Source organism: Choloepus didactylus, chromosome 3 (assembly GCF_015220235.1).
Source record: "Choloepus didactylus isolate mChoDid1 chromosome 3, mChoDid1.pri, whole genome shotgun sequence".
Lineage (NCBI taxonomy): Eukaryota > Metazoa > Chordata > Mammalia > Pilosa > Megalonychidae > Choloepus > Choloepus didactylus.
Window position 1 is genome coordinate 198,092,180 of NC_051309.1, and position 18,812 is coordinate 198,110,991.

The following is an 18,812-nucleotide window of genomic DNA, read 5'->3' on the forward strand; positions in this document are numbered from 1 at the left end:
AAGCAAAGAGCTAGTCCATGAAAGACAGGAAAAGGAAGATAAAGTATTGAGGATGTATGGTTAATTATGCCAAATTCTTTTGAAATGTGAATAGCATGATACTGATAAGAGGCTACTCAGTATGGCAGTTAAAAAGATCACCCACAACTATTGAGAGAGGTTTTAGTGCAGTAATTAGGAACAGCAGAGAAAGTAAGGGGAAAATAAGGAGTATGTGCTAACGAATCAACATTGTAGATTCTTCTTTTGAGACAAATGGCAGTGAAGGGAAGGAGAGAAATAGGATAGTAGTTTGAAGGAATTAAGAGAATCTTTTTAAAACCTGACTCTGTAATCCGGCAAGTTATTTATGCCCTCCCTCAAAGTTCTGTGTAATCTTCATGCTACAGTAACAGTGCTCTTTATTGTATCTTCGTCCAAATCATTTATAAACATGCTGAAGTAAAAGGGCCAGACAGAAATCTTCATTGTACAGTCGCAATCAGATGCTGATCACTCAGTACTCGTGGCTAAAATTGTTGCTCAGTCTGTGACAAAGCCACATTGCTTCATCTTAACAATAGGGATCTATGGTTGAGTGACAAGTCAGAGTTTTTAAACTACAAATCAGTTTGAGAGGGCCCTGGACTGTCAGCCATTAACACAGTAAATTAATTTGTTAAATCATATTGCTTTCCTCACACCTGAGATTTGCATTGCAGGAAGCCTTTCCTCACTCCTGTTTTCCTCCCAGCCAATGGAGTCATTCACCATTCTTCTGTACTGCATCTTTTATTTTCTATATGATTCTCCTTATCTCACAGGGATGCAAACTGGATTTGTCTTAATTGTCTCATCTGCAACCTTATGAGAAGGAAAGCCTGGGAGCCTTATAGAGAAAAACATTTGCAGAATGGGTTTAGGGAGGGTGAAAACATATATTCTTTGGCTATGCTATATATTAGATGGACTTTTAAAATACAGTTTTTATTTAATTATAATATACATTTAGAAAAGTACACAAATCATAAGCAAACACAGCAGTGGAACTACCCTTCCAGACAGAAAAATAGAGTATTACCAGCACCCCAGAAGCCCCCTTGGAATCTCCCAGACATTACCTGCCCCTTCTCTGTGGTGATTTTTATACCTATGGGTTGATATTACCTTTTTTTGAACTTTATAGACATAGACTTATACAGTATTCACTCTGTGTCTTCATTCTTTTGCTCAATATTATGTTTATGAGATTGATTCATATTGTTGCATCTAGGAGTGGTTCATTCATTTACATTTCATTATACAATCCCGTGGTATGACTATACCATAATTTGTTTATCCGTTCTACTGTTGGTTGTTTCTAGTTTGAGGGTATTACAGATTTTTCTTGTTTATGTCCTTTGGTGCACATGTGTGTATGTGTTTCCACTGGATTTATAGACAGACTTTTGTAGACCAAAAATTCTAACATTTTTAATATGAAAAAATACATGCCAATTTCAAACAACCAACTTGCAAACGATCTTTCAAAAATACACTGTTTATAGTTGTTAAACTTATTTTACTTAGAAGTCACTTTAAACACATGAACAACATCTGATTATGTTTGCCGTTGTAAAAAATAAGTTAACAATTTGCATTCAACTTTTAAAATTTCTTTAATGTGAATGCTTAGTTTTAATTCAGAACAATTCTGGTAAGTAGGGAAGCAGTATAGTGTAGGGCAAAGAATCCTGAATAGGGTTAGGAGATCTGGTGTTATGAGTTCTCTTCATATACTAACTTTTTAAAAGACATTGGGCAAATTACTGACCCTCTCTGTGCTTACCTTTCATTCCCGTAACACAAGATAACAATCCCTGCCACATACTACATTTTAGGATATAACAGGTATCAAGGAATTTTAAAATGTGAAAAATGCACTGAATAGATATATACTATTATTGCTATCATCTACAAATTCCATTCTGCCTTGGATAATGTTTTGGATATGAATTGTATATGTATGGAAGTGCTTGTATGGAAGTCAGGTGCTCTAGATTCTATTCTCAAATTGCCACTACATTCATGTGACCTTTGACACAAATAGTAGTCACTAATATTATTATCATCATCATTATTACACTGTTACTCTGCCTCATCTCTTATCTGTAAAATGAGGAGGCTGGACTAGGTACTTACTAATATTCCTTTCAGCTCTTACATTCCTTGCTTTTCATGCTCTCTGATTTTATACCACACATGAAAAGAGGGAAATTAAGCTACTAATTATGTAGTATAACATCTTTTGAGCATTCTGTTACTTCCTATCCCGTGATCTTCATAGCAGCCCTGTGATGTGTAAGTGCTGATAGCCCTTCTTTCAGCTAATCAAATTGAGGTACAACAAGATTAAATAACATGTCCGTCATATCATAGCTGGTAGGGATGATTTTCTTCACAACTTCAGATAGTAATTAATTACTCTATGCTTAAAGCTTTATGGTTAGTAATCAATTCTATTATTTCTAGCTACAAATGCTACACTTTCTGTTCAACATAACTCCACCATTTATTTTCAATGATTTGCAAGTATAGTAGCCTTCATGCAGGATTATTCAAGTCAATAAGCTGGAAATTATTTAAAGTTTAACTTCTCACTTCGCTGTTACTTTTCATGCATAAGCCAGGAGATTGACAAAAACAGATACGGTTCCCAACCACCTCGTTTTGTTTTATAAAACAAGCTGTAGATCATTATGTATACAAAATAGGGTTTCACAATGCAAATGGTAGAACAGAAAAATGGTTGTCATCACTGGAGAGCATTCCTTGAATCCTTTTGGGAGGAGCCTCAATATCTCTCAAGGTCCGAACTCCCAAAACCAAATCCCAGGTGCTGTTAAAACACAAACAGTGCTCAGTACAGTTATCCCTTCCACATCACGACTTTCCCCATCATGGATTCAATATATCATGGGTCAGCATAAGAAATTAAATAGGAATTTTGGGGGAGTTTTGTGGAAGCCTCCGTTGACACGCAAAGGCCAACAGATAACACAGAAAAAGATGAGACTCAGAAATGCATAAAATATATGTATACAAATATGCAATGTAAAATTAATGGGAGAGGCAGTGTCTACCCATCAAGAGGCAGCTAGGGTTCCCTGAAACCCTGAAAAAATATTTTTTACATGGATTTTCCAGATCGCGGTGCTGCACCCCTGACCTCCACAATGTGGAAGGGATAACTTTAATTTCTGTAACATTCTTGACTTTCGCCAATTTGCTGCCATTCTTTCTTTCTCTTTCTCTTTCTCCCTCCCTCCCTCTCTCCCTCCCTCCCCCTCTCTCTCTATCTCTCTCTATCTCTCTCTCTATTTCTCTCATTGCATTTGGAGTTAGTCATCCCACTAACACCTTCCATTTGTATATAAATCTTAAGTTATACATGAGTTTCAAAAGCTTCACTAAATACCAAACATCAGCAATTTCAAAATAGATAATATCCTAAAACCAAACAAATTGTTAGTCTCTGTTTTCAAAGCAGTATTAAACAAAATATAATATTACTGGGTATGATTCTCACTATACAATGTCTTAGGTTGAACAAGAATCTGATTTTATTGAAATTGTATGTAATAAAGCTTTTGGCCATCTGGCAAAAAATAAAATAGCTTTCCAAATACAAATACCTCATTACTTTTTAAAAATTTATATCTGTGCACTATTCCAGGATTATCTCATTCTTTTATCTATTAAATCCAATAATATCAGCAAATCTATCATTTAAGAAGACGTTTTATGTTAAAAGCTCACGATAATGATTTAAATTATTTTTCAGGACATTTTGATCCTATTAGAATATTTATTGTTGCCCTGCCACAGTATGTTTGTCAAGTATCCAAACCTTTTTCTGTATGCACAACTAGCTCCTATTATTTTGTTCAGAAATTGCTAAAATATCTGAAACCCTGAAAAAGGTATGAAATGATAAAGGTTTAGAAAGTTCCTGGTAGTTTGCCATTCAAACACTATGTAATTTAATACAAATGACACGTGAAGTTATATCTCTTTATAAGGTTGGCAACTTGTAAATTCAAGAATTCTATAGCCTGTATCTTAATCCATGAAAATCAGAATTTAAAAGGAATTACTGGCAGACTGTAAGTTAAGCAGGGTGTGAGTGTACACATTTGTCAAAAATATAAAGGGTAGATGTAGCTATCTGTGTTTAGTATTGACCTTACTCGAGCATGCATTGATATCAGGTTGTATTAACAAAAGAATGTGGAACTGTGATAATAGAATGCCCCAAAGTTGTTGAATGTCTTAAAATATTTTTCTATCAATTACAAATAGTACTAGGGTACTTTAGTTCAACTACCTTTCATACAGCACAATATTAAGGCAGTTGTTCATTAATGATTAGTAATGATGCTCCGTTTCTAGCTATTTATGTATTTGTTAACTTTTCCTTTCAGTTACTGTATTTTTATCTATGACAGTGTTTTCTCAGATTTTAAAACCTCAGAAAATGGAAGTAGTCTTAACTTTCACTCATTTATTTGACAGATACCTACTGAGACCTACTAGGTATCAGGCAGGCACTATTTAAGGTAAATGAGTGAACTAAAACAGTGTTGGAAGAGAAACTTAACCCAGTCAGGGAAGGGTTCCCCAAGAAGTCAATACCTATGATCTGCATGATGCTTGGGTATTATCCAGTGAGTGGGGAGCATTACAGATAAAAGTGACCAATTGTTGAGAGGTGCTGTGGTCTGTTCAGGTGGCTCCAAATTGTTCAGTTATCTGGAATATAGAATGAATAAATGAAATATCTATATAGTAAGAGCTGTCCTGCTATGTGTGAGATATCCTTCCTATAAGTAATGTAGAATTTTCACATTAATTAAATGAGGTAGGTTTAACGAGCCCCATTTTAAAAAAATTAACCTATTACATAATTTGCCTAAGGTTAAATCCTAGACTGAGGATTGAACTAAAATCTAACTTCATCAAAACCCATGCTCTTTACACAGTACTAGGCAATTTAATTTTGCTACTACGTATACTGGGCTTTTAATAAGATCTTTTTGGCAATGGTAGTTATCACACTGCTCTAATACTATTTTATAAACACTTTTCTATATCCTTCCACCTCTCTGGAAATTACAACATACATAGTAAATAAAATAATGTCTAACAAAATGTCAAAAAATGTTATTTTTCATGATACGGTAATACGACCATCACTGGATGGCCCAGTGGATTTTAAGCTTTTCTTGGGTATTAATTCCGAAACTATATTCTTTGAACACAAAATGAGTGCTTAGTAAGTGTTCATGGTTAATATGACGGTGATACATCCTTCTAAATATTTTAAATAAATTAAGAAAAATATTAAACACTATAAAATTTTATTATATTCGCAAATTTATATTATGTGGTCTTTGAGTGATATATTTTCTATATATTTTAAACTAAGAAAATTAATGAACACATTTATAACATAACTAAGTTACTTATAAAATTATAATTTATGTTATTTATCAAATTACAAAATTATCATACACTCATCAGAAATTTACATGGAATTACTTGACACATATTCATATTGTTTGATATGTGCCATTACTGAACTGTATGCCAAAAATTCTAAGACTGCTCATCTTAAATTTAGAATATTCAAATTTTAATCATATATTATACATCTGAATCAAATTCTGATCATTTCATACACCAACAAATTCATCTGTGCAGTCAGTATTTGCTTTTTACCGTGATTCAAATGTATAGCACCATGCCTCTTAAAAACTTACAAATGTTGCCACAAAGTATTATAAATTTGCTAGTGGCTTGTGATCAACTATAGAGAGTTTACTGCTTCATTGAATGATAGTGAAGAGTTGAACTGGGACAAAGTAGAGCAAATAATTCATTCCTACGAGTTTCCTGGTACCAATTAACTGAGTGATACCAAATCACTATTAAAAATGCTGCCATATTGGACTGCATTCCCTGCAAATTGTATATGTTCATAGAACTGTTTGTTTCATAATTTTTTGTGCAATTATCCTTGATATTTCAGAACATGGAAATTTTAACTTCACATATGATTCTTGTTATAAACATGTTTGCCATTTGCTACTGTATAGAGCACTATAAGCAGCAGACCTTTAAACAACTTGTATTCTTTACCCTTAGCAATGCATCTATTTGGCCTCAACTGGCAGTTACAGCAGACTGAAAATGACACATTTGAGAATGGAAAAGTGAATTCTGATACCATGCCAACAAGCACTATATCATTGCCTTCTGGTGACAATGGTAAGAGAAAGAATTATTTGTCATGTGTTTATCTTTTAACGTCCTTTTTCCATATATTTATTTTTATCCTTGTTTAAATCTGATTTTACATGGGAGAGGGAAAAGGTTCTGAAACTGCAGATATCTTTTCATGAGTGCATTGTATTAATTTACTAGAGAGGTTGAAATTCACATTTTATTATAGGGATAATACAATTTTCTGGCTTCTGATTTTATGGCTAGGTTTTTCCACCTTTTCTCCTGCAAGTGTGCATTGAGTTTTATTTTTAGTTTGCAAAGAGATTATAATGAAGTGTATCATCTCTTTTATTACTTTGGCTTTATTAACTTTTCCTCATTCAACTAGTATGTAGAGTTGGGATACTATATTAATTTTGTCATATAAGTTTTTAAATACAAACTACATTAAAGGATTATAATATTTTGACCTTTCCTCTGATTGCCCTTTTTCTAAACCTTTAAGAGTTTGTACTTTGAGGTAACAGAGACTTTCAAATCAATTGAATTAAAAATGGAATTTAAGTGGTTAGAGAATGCTATATTTCATTTTTCCAATATAAACACACAGAAAAATGTATATTTGTATATTTATATTATTTCAACTTTATATTTTTTATATGTGTATGTATGTATTCACATTGTTTAATTAATTTTTCTACCAATATCCAGTAAATATTTCTATTTAAGGAGATGGATTTTGTATCCTCTGACTTTTTGGAAACTATCATAATATTTTTTTAATCAAAGTCAAGATATCTTTTTATGTCACCAGACAGACACATCTTGTGCCTTTAAGCATTTCCCTAGCTCTTTTTCCTCTTGGTTTCCTCTTATCAACTGTATTTGTATTCTATTCAGAAATGTATTTAAATAATACCTGTAGATCGACTGCATATACATATAACTACCTTCTTTTTAGCTTTGGAAAGAAGCCTCCAACATGAAGAATGGATAGGATGCCCCAGAATGAGTCAGGTACACTAGAGAAGAACTTATCCTCCAGCCTGCAAGCTGGACTAGAGGATTCATAGGAATTTCCGTTTATGGAAAGACTATTTCTGGGCCCAGACCTTGTTCAAAGAGTGACTTTAGTAATAGTAATGTCTCATCTTCTTTTCTTGAATTGTCCCCGAAATCTAAATCGTAAGGAATTTTTAATTCTGTTTTTCCAAATTAAGGTTTTTAGGTTCTAAAGAACCTGCAATGTCCATGCACCATCCCACACTACTCCCATTTTATATTCTGTCCAGAGAAGTAGATTACATATCTCTTCAGAAATTCTAGGAAATTACAATCCTTGTGAAAACCTTAGAGTTTTAAACAAAGCTCAGAGAGATTTAGCTGTGCTAAACCTATTAAGAAAATTACTTCATAGATTCTAAATGCAATACTCTTATTTATGCAATTCTATTTTATTCTTATTTCATAAATATAAAGAACAGTCATGGTGCTACGTGTTCAGTGAACTCCATGTTTGCCTTTATTACTGAGCCAAAGCTTCTAAATGGTATTTAGTACCTAAAAGAATTTCTAGTATATATCCTGATCCTTTACTGCTTTTTCCTAAGACCTTCTTTGACTAAAACATTTTAGAGATAGATGGATCAGAAGTGTGGGGTCTCAGGCAAAACTGATGAAAATTGACACAGTGAATAAAAAGATAAGAATGAAGTTTTTAGCTCAAATAGCAATCTCTTTCCAGAAACTAAAATTATTTCTCTGGACCAAAGAATTCATTTAGCTTAATGTACTGGAAAGGATCACACAGGCCTATATTCAAACCTCACTCTTTCACTTAATTGACTTTATAACCTTAAGCAAGTTACTTAGCCTCTTTCAGCCTCAACTTCCTCAAGTGTATAAGAAGGAATTTAAACCCCTATCTCTTGAGTCACCAACTTCAGCAGTCTGGCAACACTATTATATTTCTCTTGCAAACTCTCTTCCATATTTCTCAAGTTATTTCAAATCCTCCTACTATCCTTAAAATGCCAGTTCCTCAGTTCCCTCAGCAGATGACCTTGCATCCTACTTAGCAGAAAAAGTCAAACAAGGTGTATTTATTCACTTTATACGTTTCTTTGCCTTTCCCTTACTCCTGCCACAATCTGGCTTCTGCGGTACTCCTTCCTCACGACTGTCCTCTGCAACAATCACTCACTGAAACTGATATCTTCCAAATTTATCAATTGCTATTTCAACAGAGTCAATGAATACTCTGCAGTCTTTATCATATTTGACTTCTTGTGTATCATTTAACACAGTTAATATCTCCCTCCTAATCAAAATGTTCTTTTCTCCTGGCTTCTGTGATACAACATTCTCCTTGGCTTTCTTCCTGCCTTTCTGGCAGCTCCTTCTCAATTTGTTTAGTTGACTCACCTTCCTCTACCTGACCCCTAAAAATCTCTATTTCTCAGTACTTTGCTTTTTTTCATACTATAACTGCTCTGGGTTTTCTCATCCACTGTCCTGGTTTCAGTTGCATTCGATAAGTGATTGACAGCCAAATCAATAAATCCAATCTGAATTGTTCTCCTTAGCTCCATACAGCAACTACACAAAATCTAATCAAGAGGACTGTGGGAAGATAGCAGAGTAGGGAGTTCCAGGACTCAATCCTTCCACCAGCACAACTATTAAGCAGGCAGAAATTGTCTGAAACAACTATTTTGAAACTCCAGAGGCCAGAGAAACATGATACAGCTCCAGGGAAGAGCAGAAGGAAGAAGCTGATAAATTATGGTAAAGAATAGTAAATTACTCTCTCCACATGGTAGCTACCAGGACCCATCCCCCTTTCTTGTGGCAAACCACCCTAAGAACCAGGCCTGACTAGCCACTGGTGACAGAAAGGGACATAAAAATACTCTTCCCTAAGACCAGGGGTGGGCATGGCTGATCACTGAAAACAGCATTTGATTAGCAAATTATGATCACTGGGGGCCTGACTCTGAGCGTAGCCATTGTTTCAACCTGCCCCAGACGGGGGAGGCTGTAGTGGAGACGTAGAGACACTGCACCTCCTCAGGGCTGTGGGGGACAGTTAGTTGAAGGGCATTTGCTGGAAAGGCCGGGAAAGCTCAGCCTTGAGGAGACGTCGGAAAAGCTTTTGGGAGCCTTCCTGATCCCCTCCCCACGGGCACTTTGGAGCAGATCTGCCCCCCTTCATGGGTCCCTGATGCCCTTTTAGCTGGGAAAGACCTCCTCAATGGCATGCCCATCCTCCCAAAATTTGCTCTCCAGGCAAAAGCAGCTTGAGACAACAAAAGAGTATAACAAGCTATAGTGGCAGACAATCTGGAACAGAGGCTAGATGGCTTCAGACACCCAGGAGAGGGAGATTAGTCTCCTTGGAAACAGAAGGGACAACCAAACTCTGTAAACAGGGGAACTCCAAAACATCTCACAAGCAAAACCACAGGAGAAGACACAGACCTAGAAAGACAGGGATAACCGTGCACACTGCGTTCACTTTGGGCAGATCTTCCTGAAAGGAGGGCTAAAGCTCAAGAAGATTTCTGTCTTATCTCCAGCTAGTTACAGAAGCAAGAAACAGACATCTCAGGAAATAAATCCAAGAGTTAACGTTTTAAAATAATAAAATTTGCAGTGTGCAACAAAAGAGTACAAGACAAAGAAACAGGAAACAATGGCCCATCCAAAAGAATAGGATAAAAATCCAGAACACACCAATGAAGAAAATGAGAATGTGGACATGCTGAAAATGATCCTTTAAGAAAATGATCTTCAAAATGCTCAAGGACATGAAGGAAAATACAGAGAACTAAAGGATATAGGAAAACAATGAATTGAGAGTCTTAGTAAAGAGGGTCTTAGCAAAGACGTATAAGAGTCTTAGTAAAGAGGTAGAAATTCTAGAAAGGACCCAAACAGAACTACTGGCATTGAAGACCAGAATAACTGAAATAAACGATGCCAGGAGGGTTTCAAGAGCAGAGTGGAGCTGGCAAAAAAAAAGAATTAGTGAATTCTAGATAAGACACTTGAAATGAGTTAGGCTGAGGAACAGAAAGGAAAAAGATTTGTTAAATGTGAAAATACCCTAAGACACCTCTGAGACACTACAAAGTGTTCCAATATATGCATTATGGGGGTCCCAGAAGGAGAAGAAAGAAAAACAGGGGCAGAAGAATATTCAAAGAAATAATGACAGAAAATTCCCAAACTTAGCAAAAGATGTAAATATGCACATCTGAGAAGCTCAGAGAACACCAAACAGGATAAACATGAATAAAAATATACCCTGTCACATATTGATTACACTATGTAATACAGAGGAGAAGGACAGGGTTTTGAAATCTACAAGAGAAAAGCAATATGTTACATACAAAGGAGTCCCAATTAGATTGCGTGCCAGTTCCTCATCAGCAACCATGGCGACAAGAAGGCAGTGGGTTGAAATTCTTAAAGTTCTGAAAGAAAATAACTGCCAGCCAACAATTTCATTTCTGGTGAGACTCTCTTTCACAAATAAAGGAGAGATTAAGACATTCTCAAATAAACAAAAGCTGAGGGAATCCACCACTAGATCTACCCTACAAACAATACTAAAGGGAATTCCTCAGACTGAAAGGAAAAGACATTAGACAGTTGTTCAAAGTGGCATAAAGAAATAAGGACCTGCAGTAAGGGTAACCATTTGGGTAAATACAAATGTCAGTGTTATTGTTGTATATTGTTTGGTATGTAGCTCCACTTCTTACTTCCTACAAATGCTAAAATGCAAATGCATAAAAAATAATCATAAATCTGTGGTTTTGGATATACAATATACAAAGATATAAGTGCTAATAAATACAAAAAAAGGTGGGGAAACAGGTATAGGAAAAGTGTATGTGCACGTTATTGAACATAAGTTACTATCAAACCAAAGATGATTGTTACGTATTTAAGATGGTAAATTTTATCTCTATGATAACCACAAGGTTGCAGAAAAAGGAGGACCCTAACTTCAGACCATATACAAAAATTGACTCAAAGAGGCTCAAATAGCTAGATAGCTAGAACTATCAAACTTCTAGGAGAAAATGTAGAGAAGCGTCAGGACCTTATGTTAGGCACTGGTTGCTTAGACTCTATACCCAAAGCAACAAAAGTAAAAATAGATAAATGGGATCACATCAAAATTTTAAAGTTTTTGCCTCAAAGGACTTTATCATGAAAATAAAACAACCTATATAATGGGAGAAAATATCTTGAAACTACATGTCTCATAAATGTATAATATCCAGAATATATAAAGAAATCCTTCAATTTAGCAAAAAGACACATAACCCAATTTAAAAATGGGCAAAAGATTTCAGTAGATATCTCTCCTAAGAAAATATACAAACGGCCAAAAAGCACACAAAAAGATGTTCAACATCATTAGCCATCAGGAAAATGCAAATCAAAACCACATGAGATACCATTTCACACCCATTAGAATGACTGCTTTTTTAAAAAATGAAAGATAACAAGTGTGCGAAAGGTTATGAGAAGTAGGAACACTTTTACATTGCTAGCAGCAATGTAAAATGCTGCAGCCGCTGTGGCAAACAGTTTGGCAGTTCCTCAGAAAGCTAATTATAAAACTACCATAGGACCCGAGAGTCCCACTACTGGGTATATTCCTACAAGAATTGAAGCTAGGGACTCAAACAGATTTCTGCACACCAATTTTCATATTGGCATTTTTCACAATTCCCAAAAGATGAAAGCTTCCCAAGTTTCCATCAACCAATTAATGGATAAATAAAATATGGTATATACATACAATGGAATACTATTCCGCTGTAAAAGGGAATGAAATCCTAATGCATGTGACAACATGGATGGGCCTTGAAGACATCATATTGAGTGAAATAAGCCAGACACAAAAGGACAAATATTGTATGATCTCACTGATTTGAAACAATTAGAATAAGCAAACTCATTGAGTCAGAATCTAGAATATAGATTACCAGGGTGGGGAATGGGAAGTTAAGGTTTTAAATGTACAGGATTCCTATTTGGAATTAAGGAAATGTTTTATAATGGAAGGTGGTGATGGTAGTACCAAATTGTGAATGCAGTTAATATCATTGAAATAAATATCTGAATGATTACAAGGGGAAATGTTATATAGTAGTTATAGTAACAGAAAAAAACATTTTTAATCCCTGGAACTATACTATACAAACAGTGAACCATAAGTTAAACCATGGACTTTAGTTAGTAATAAAGCTATTAAAATGTGCTATCATCAATTGTAGCAAATGTTCCACATCAATTTAATGTGTTAATGGTGAGGTGGCATAAGGGAATCCTGTATATTATGCATGATTGTTCATTAAAGCTGCAACTTCTCTAATAAAGAAAAAAATGATTGAATTTTATATTTTAAAAAAAAACAAGAATTTAAGAACTTCTGGGGAAGTTCTTTGAATGTCATTACTGGCAATTAGAAATGTGTCAAATCAAATGAATCAGAAAAAAATATATAATCAAGTATCTTTGGAACATCTCCATTTGGATGTCTTCCAAGCATCTCAGACTCCGCATGTCTAGCACTGAACTCATCATTTGTTTTGATTATCTCTAACGTATAACCAGCCACAGCAAAACTCAGTGGCTTAAAACAACTTTTTTTTATCATCTCTCATGGTTCTGTGGATTGACTGGGCAATTTTTGCATTCTTTTTTATCAGTGCAATTTTACTGAGATATATTCACACACCATACAGTTCATCCAAAGTATACAATCAGTGGCTCACAGTATCATCACAATTCTTGCTTTCTTGATTGGGGTCTCTCATGATTTGCCATCAGATGTCAACTGGGGCTGTCTAAAGGCTCCAGTGAGCTTGAAGTCCAAGATAGCTCATGCACAAAGCTAGCAGTTGATGTTAGCTGTCACTTGGAGCTCATCTGTGAGTATCTATTGTAGCATCCAAACCCAGCATCTCCATGTGGCTTTGGCTTCTCAAAGTATAGCAGCTGGTTCTGAAGGGGGAGCATCCCAAGGGTGAGCACTGATGCAGAAGTTAAAAGGCTTCTAATGAGCTAGTTGGATATTCTAGAATGTTACCTTTATCACATTCTATCAGTCAAAAAAGTCACTAAGTTTAGCTTGGATTCATGAGAAGGGGAATTAAGCTCTCCCTCCTGGCTAGGAAAATGTCAAGCACACACTGCATGTGGGATAGAAGGTACTGTTGGAGCCCTATTTGGAAAATGCAATCCACCATGTCATGTTTCTTTCCAATGTGTCCTGTCTTTCAGGGTTCTCTACATCAGGAAATTCCATCAATATTGACCTAGTTACCTGTGCCAGAAGTTTAAGAGTCATGCCTGACTCTCCCCATTCTCTCACTTCCCACTTCCAATCAGTCACCAATTCATGTCAATTCTAATTCCAAAATATCTCTTGAATCCTATCACCTCTCACCTGGATTATAACAGTCATCTTCTATTTGTGCTCTTGCTCTCTGGGCTCTCTGTTAATCCATTCTTCACACTCAAATATGATACGTTACCCTGTCTGACCTCCCTTCTGTGGCCTCCCATTGCCCCTGATTCGAGTCAGGTGACTTACAAGGCTCTCCATGATCTGGCTGTTCGTCATACCTTAATATAATGTAGAAACAGTACAGCAAAGAGATAAAGAGCATAGGCTTTTCTGGCAAATCACCTGGTTTTAAATCCTAGCTCTGATAATTAATGCCTGTGTTACTTAGAACAAGTTATATAGCTTCTTTGGGCCTAAATTTTCTTGTCAATTAAAAGAGCCTAATAGTATTTACTTCATAGGATGGTCCTTCATATTCAATGTAAATACTTAATAGAACATAGCAAATGCTCAAAAAAATGTTAGCTGTTATCACCATTATTATTTAATGTATATCTTCTTCACTAGAATGTAAGGCAAGGACCATATCTATTTTTTCCACTGGTGTAGCCCAAGCTCATAGCACAATTATTTGAATATAATAGGTGCCCAGTAAGTATTAGCTGAATGGGTGAAAATAATGATTATTTGTCTTGCATAATATATATGCCTTGTATAATATACATTTAGGTCTTGCATGAAATAGATACAAAACAGACAGTGGTATGGAATAGTATAGTGGTTAAAAATTGAAGCTCTGCTGCTCACTGGGTGGCTTTAAGCAAATTAACTTCTCTGACCTTCTGTTTCTTTCATAAGGTTGTGGTGAGGGTTAAATGAGATAATATATGTAGGATGTCAAACAGTAACTGAAACGTGACAAGCATTCAATACATGTCAGTTATTAGTTCACTCTTTTTGTCTGCAGTTCAGGATTTATGTACTTGTATCCGTAACAAAATTCTTAAGTTAGATCTTTAATCAGCATCAATAATATCCTCTAAAGCAATAATAGAAATCTCTCTCATTAGTTATTTATATTTTTAAGTATTTGGATTTTATGAAAGAGGTCTTATCCTTAATCTCCTTTTAATGCATAGTGTTCATTCATTCAGCCTTACTTACTGAACAGATACTATGTTTCAGGCACTGAGCAAGGTACTGGGAACATATCAAGGAGGAAAACACTCATTGTTGTTCCCAGATTTTGTGACTATCTAGGCAAGACAGGAATCGAACAAGCAATTACAACAAATTAGAAAATTATGATAGAGAAAAATAGAGGGTACCATAGCAGGACATTTCAACACTAGCTTTATTAGGAAGGAGCAATAAGAAAAATACCAAAATTAGAGCACAGGGTAACTTGGGATAATATATCCTAAAATGAAAGGCCTTGAATTTGGGTTAGTATAACTATGGCAAATGACTACTCCCTCAAAAATATTCCCTGAGTATGAGTACAAATTGAAAAAGTACATGTGTGTGTGTATATATGTGTGTTTACATATTTTATATATATGATTCATCCTTTTTAAACAAAATAATTCCAATTGCTTTTCAGTTTTACATGATTGTTCATCATGTATTAATTTTCTCAAACACCAAACAACTTCAGAAAATTAGATTTTGTAGCAGGTTATGGCCTTTGTATTGAAGAAATGAGACTAACAGGGCTGCAAGACCATTGAGTTTTATTCAATATTGTTTATATTATTTATGTAATTGCAGTGTGTAATAGTTCCTTAATTAGATGGTATATTGACTGCGTCCATTAAACTGGATACGCAAGGTAGTTATGTTTTATTTCATTGAGCTTTGTGATATAACAATCTGTATCCACAATGTGAAGTTATGGCATGTAGTTGTTTATAAAAAAGATATATTCTCTCTGAGATCGCACAGCTTGGGTATGAATCCAAGGTTAGGTCATAGAATTGGAGGGTAGGCTATTGATTGTCTGTAATTAATGTCTAACCTTCCTTCCTGTTGTCTTAATTATTAGTGCCTCTGTGGGACTTAAAATGATATTATCATTTACCCTCCTTACCAACTACAGTTAGAATTTTACAGTGGGATTTCTTTTCTTCTTTTCAATTTTAATCATTATAGGTTCACTTAAATTCCTATGCAGGTGTCAAATTCATATATGTATGGCAAAATATTTAGTATTTTGTAACTTTGGGGACAAATTTCCAATGTCATAAAATAATTTTTGAACAAATACCAAACCTCCTAATTGTCAGTATTATTTTAAGTACTCTGTATTATCCTTATAACATCTATTGTTGGTAAACTATTATTTACAAAATGTTTTTCACAATACAAAGGACTTTTAAAAGGCATTATCTGAAAGTATGTCACTTACTGATGTGTCTTCATAGAAACTGGGTAACACATAAGGAGGAGAATAACAATAGCTTTGTGTACATGGCCTCTGTTTTCACACTCTGATAAGTGTATTTTAAGACATTAAGACTGTTGACTTTGTGACACATACTTACTGATGAAAGGAAAAATCACAATTAGTAGGTGAAAAGACTGCCAGTGTCTCCCACATGCAGGCACAACAGGACACGTTGAAAAAAAGTCTTCAAGATGATACCCTATTGTGTTTGAAGGCAGGGTACACATCTCCCTCTTACTGTGAAAGCTTTAATTGGTTTTAATCCTAACCTGCAAGCTTTGAGTTTAGAATAAATACAGGGCACTCTGTTGCCCTGTCTCTATTTTTTCCTCCACTTTTCCTCCTTTTTTCTCTTAGTAAAACCTACAGACAATCTTCATGTTTTCTATGATCATTTCCAGGTTCAAGCTCTGGGGGTTTAAAGATGGAGTGATCTCAGTAAGACACAATAGAGAGCATTAGAACCAGCCCTTCTTTTATTTCCTCTGAAGCCTGAGTTTTCTGGAATTCAAGACATGATGAAAGACTTCTGTGTACAGCCTTTATCTAAGAGGAGTTAGGAGCTTCAGAGGAAAAAGTTGTGCAGTTATTTATAAGTTTGTCAAACTGTGTCAATGACTCACTGACTTCCAAGAATGTTTACTATCAATGAGAACATCTGAAAAGGCTAACAAGGAATGACCACACATGGCTTGGCCAAATTAGAGAAGGGCCATGGCTTCAAAAGCAAAGGTGCAGAATTTAAATTCACAAGACCTCTTCCAGAAAGACTCTAGTCCCCTGATATTCAAACTAGAGACTTAAGCAGAAATGCTGTACTAATCTAAACTGCCAGTTTGGTAGTTTTAGGCAGAGAAAAGTCAGCGATGTCCTTATATCTCTACATCACTGTCTTAGTGCCAGGGTTACTATGGCAAACACTGCATAGTGGTTGGCTTAAATGACAGGAATTTATGGGCTCACAGTTTGGAGGCTAGACGTCCAAAATCAAGGTATTGGCAGGCCATGCCTTCTTTAAAGTCTGAAGCGTTCTAGTGGTGGCTTGTTGTCAGTCAATCTTGCCTCCTTCACATGGCGATCTGTCTCCTGTCTCCTCCAGTGGCTTCTGCTATGCGTCAAAATTTACTTTTGGCTATAAGGATTCCTGTCATATAGGATTAAGGCCCACCCCAATTCAATTTGGCTTCATCTAAATAGGATTTTCAAAGATCCTGCTTACAAATGAGTTCACACCCACAAGACTAGGGGTTAAGATTTGAACATGTCTTTATGAGGGGCATGATTCAATCCTCAGCAATCCCTGATTATAATGAGAGGTCAGGTCTGCATCTGCCCCCTAGAAAAGACACATTCCGAGGCTTTAATTCAAAACAGATTCCTTCTAAATAGAGCAATAATTTGAAGCAAATAGAAGTTGATAGGTGCTTAAGGATGAGATTCTTATTCATGGAAAAAGTTATAGTAGTTCAATGCCCCCTAAAACAAAATATTTACACAAATTTAAATTTAATTTTTTTAATTTCCTGAGACCATAGTACTGTTAAGTATTAATAAAAACCTTTTCTCTGTATTCAATTATGCTTGCCATTATTAGCTGTACACATTTGACTAAAAATAATGTAATTGTTATATAGATGTTAAACATTTTGATAATTATTCAACATAAAAAGGGAAAATTTATTAAAAATACCTCTCTTAATGAAATGAATGGGAACTTTTATCAAATAGTTTATGTATCTAAAGATGAATATTACTATTACAAGAACAAAGTAAGATTCATTATCAATTCTATTCCTGTTTTCTTTTTTTATAGATATAAACACTTAGATATCTTGCTACATAAATAAGTAGATGGGAATGGAAAGATTTTTTGAATAATGCCATTCAACTCTTTGAAATCCTTATTAGTCATATGCCAAAAATCACTTTGTAATCTGTTGCCAAAAGCATATTTTTAGTGGTCTATGAGCTATCATTTCCATCACATTTCTCCTTCAGTTTTACTGAGAGCAAAGAATTGGCAAATACTAGCTTTCAAAAAGATCTGCTATACAATCATTAGAATCATTCTTTTTCTCAGTTTCTGTGGAGTATATAAAAAAAGACTTAGTAAAATATTACTAATTATACTTATTATTTTATTTAGAAATACTTTAATTGGTATACTCAGAATGGGGTGAAAATACAAATATTGTTCATTTTAATTCACTTTTGCTTTTAAAATATTTTTAAATGCTTTAGCATACTGTGTGCTTTAAATATATCTGTTTACTTAGTTAATTTAATGTATGGGCAATATCGACTATATAATGTAACTGGTAGAGCCAATTAAAATCAAACTTTCTGTCAGAAAAAGTCTGGCATTTTTTCAGTCAAATAAATTAATACACATTTTTCATTGCAACTATGTTGGTTATGAATTCTTACTCTAGGGAGGTAGGGAGAAAGATAGAAAAGGCAGAGATCCTTGCCAAGAGTTTGTAAATTGGATTAAATAAGAAATATCCTCCATTAATATTTCTTATGTTATTGACCTTTTCTTTACAATTATGAGAGTCTTCTGTAAGTGAAAAGCATTCTTTGACAATGGTTGGTTGATGGGGGTGGTAAGAAGGTCATTAAACAAAAATGCTATCCCTTCTGATATACCTGATTTCAAAACATGCCAACAGTCGTAAATACCGTATTTCTAAGGCCACACATTGCCCTTGACAGAAATATGTAAAAGACAGGAAAGGCTACTGA

General features: G+C 34.9%; 1 protein-coding gene across 4 annotated transcripts in view; it reads left to right on the forward strand.

The window, feature by feature from the left end:
- Window positions 1–18,812, forward strand: part of TENM3 (teneurin transmembrane protein 3) — a 763,383-nt gene that overhangs the window by 585,322 nt on the left and 159,249 nt on the right. For all 4 annotated transcript variants that reach the window (XM_037831054.1, XM_037831055.1, XM_037831056.1 and 1 more), the window contains one exon: window positions 6,166–6,288. In XM_037831054.1, coding sequence (XP_037686982.1) covers window positions 6,166–6,288 — 123 coding nt within the window. The remainder of the gene's footprint in view (window positions 1–6,165; window positions 6,289–18,812) is intronic.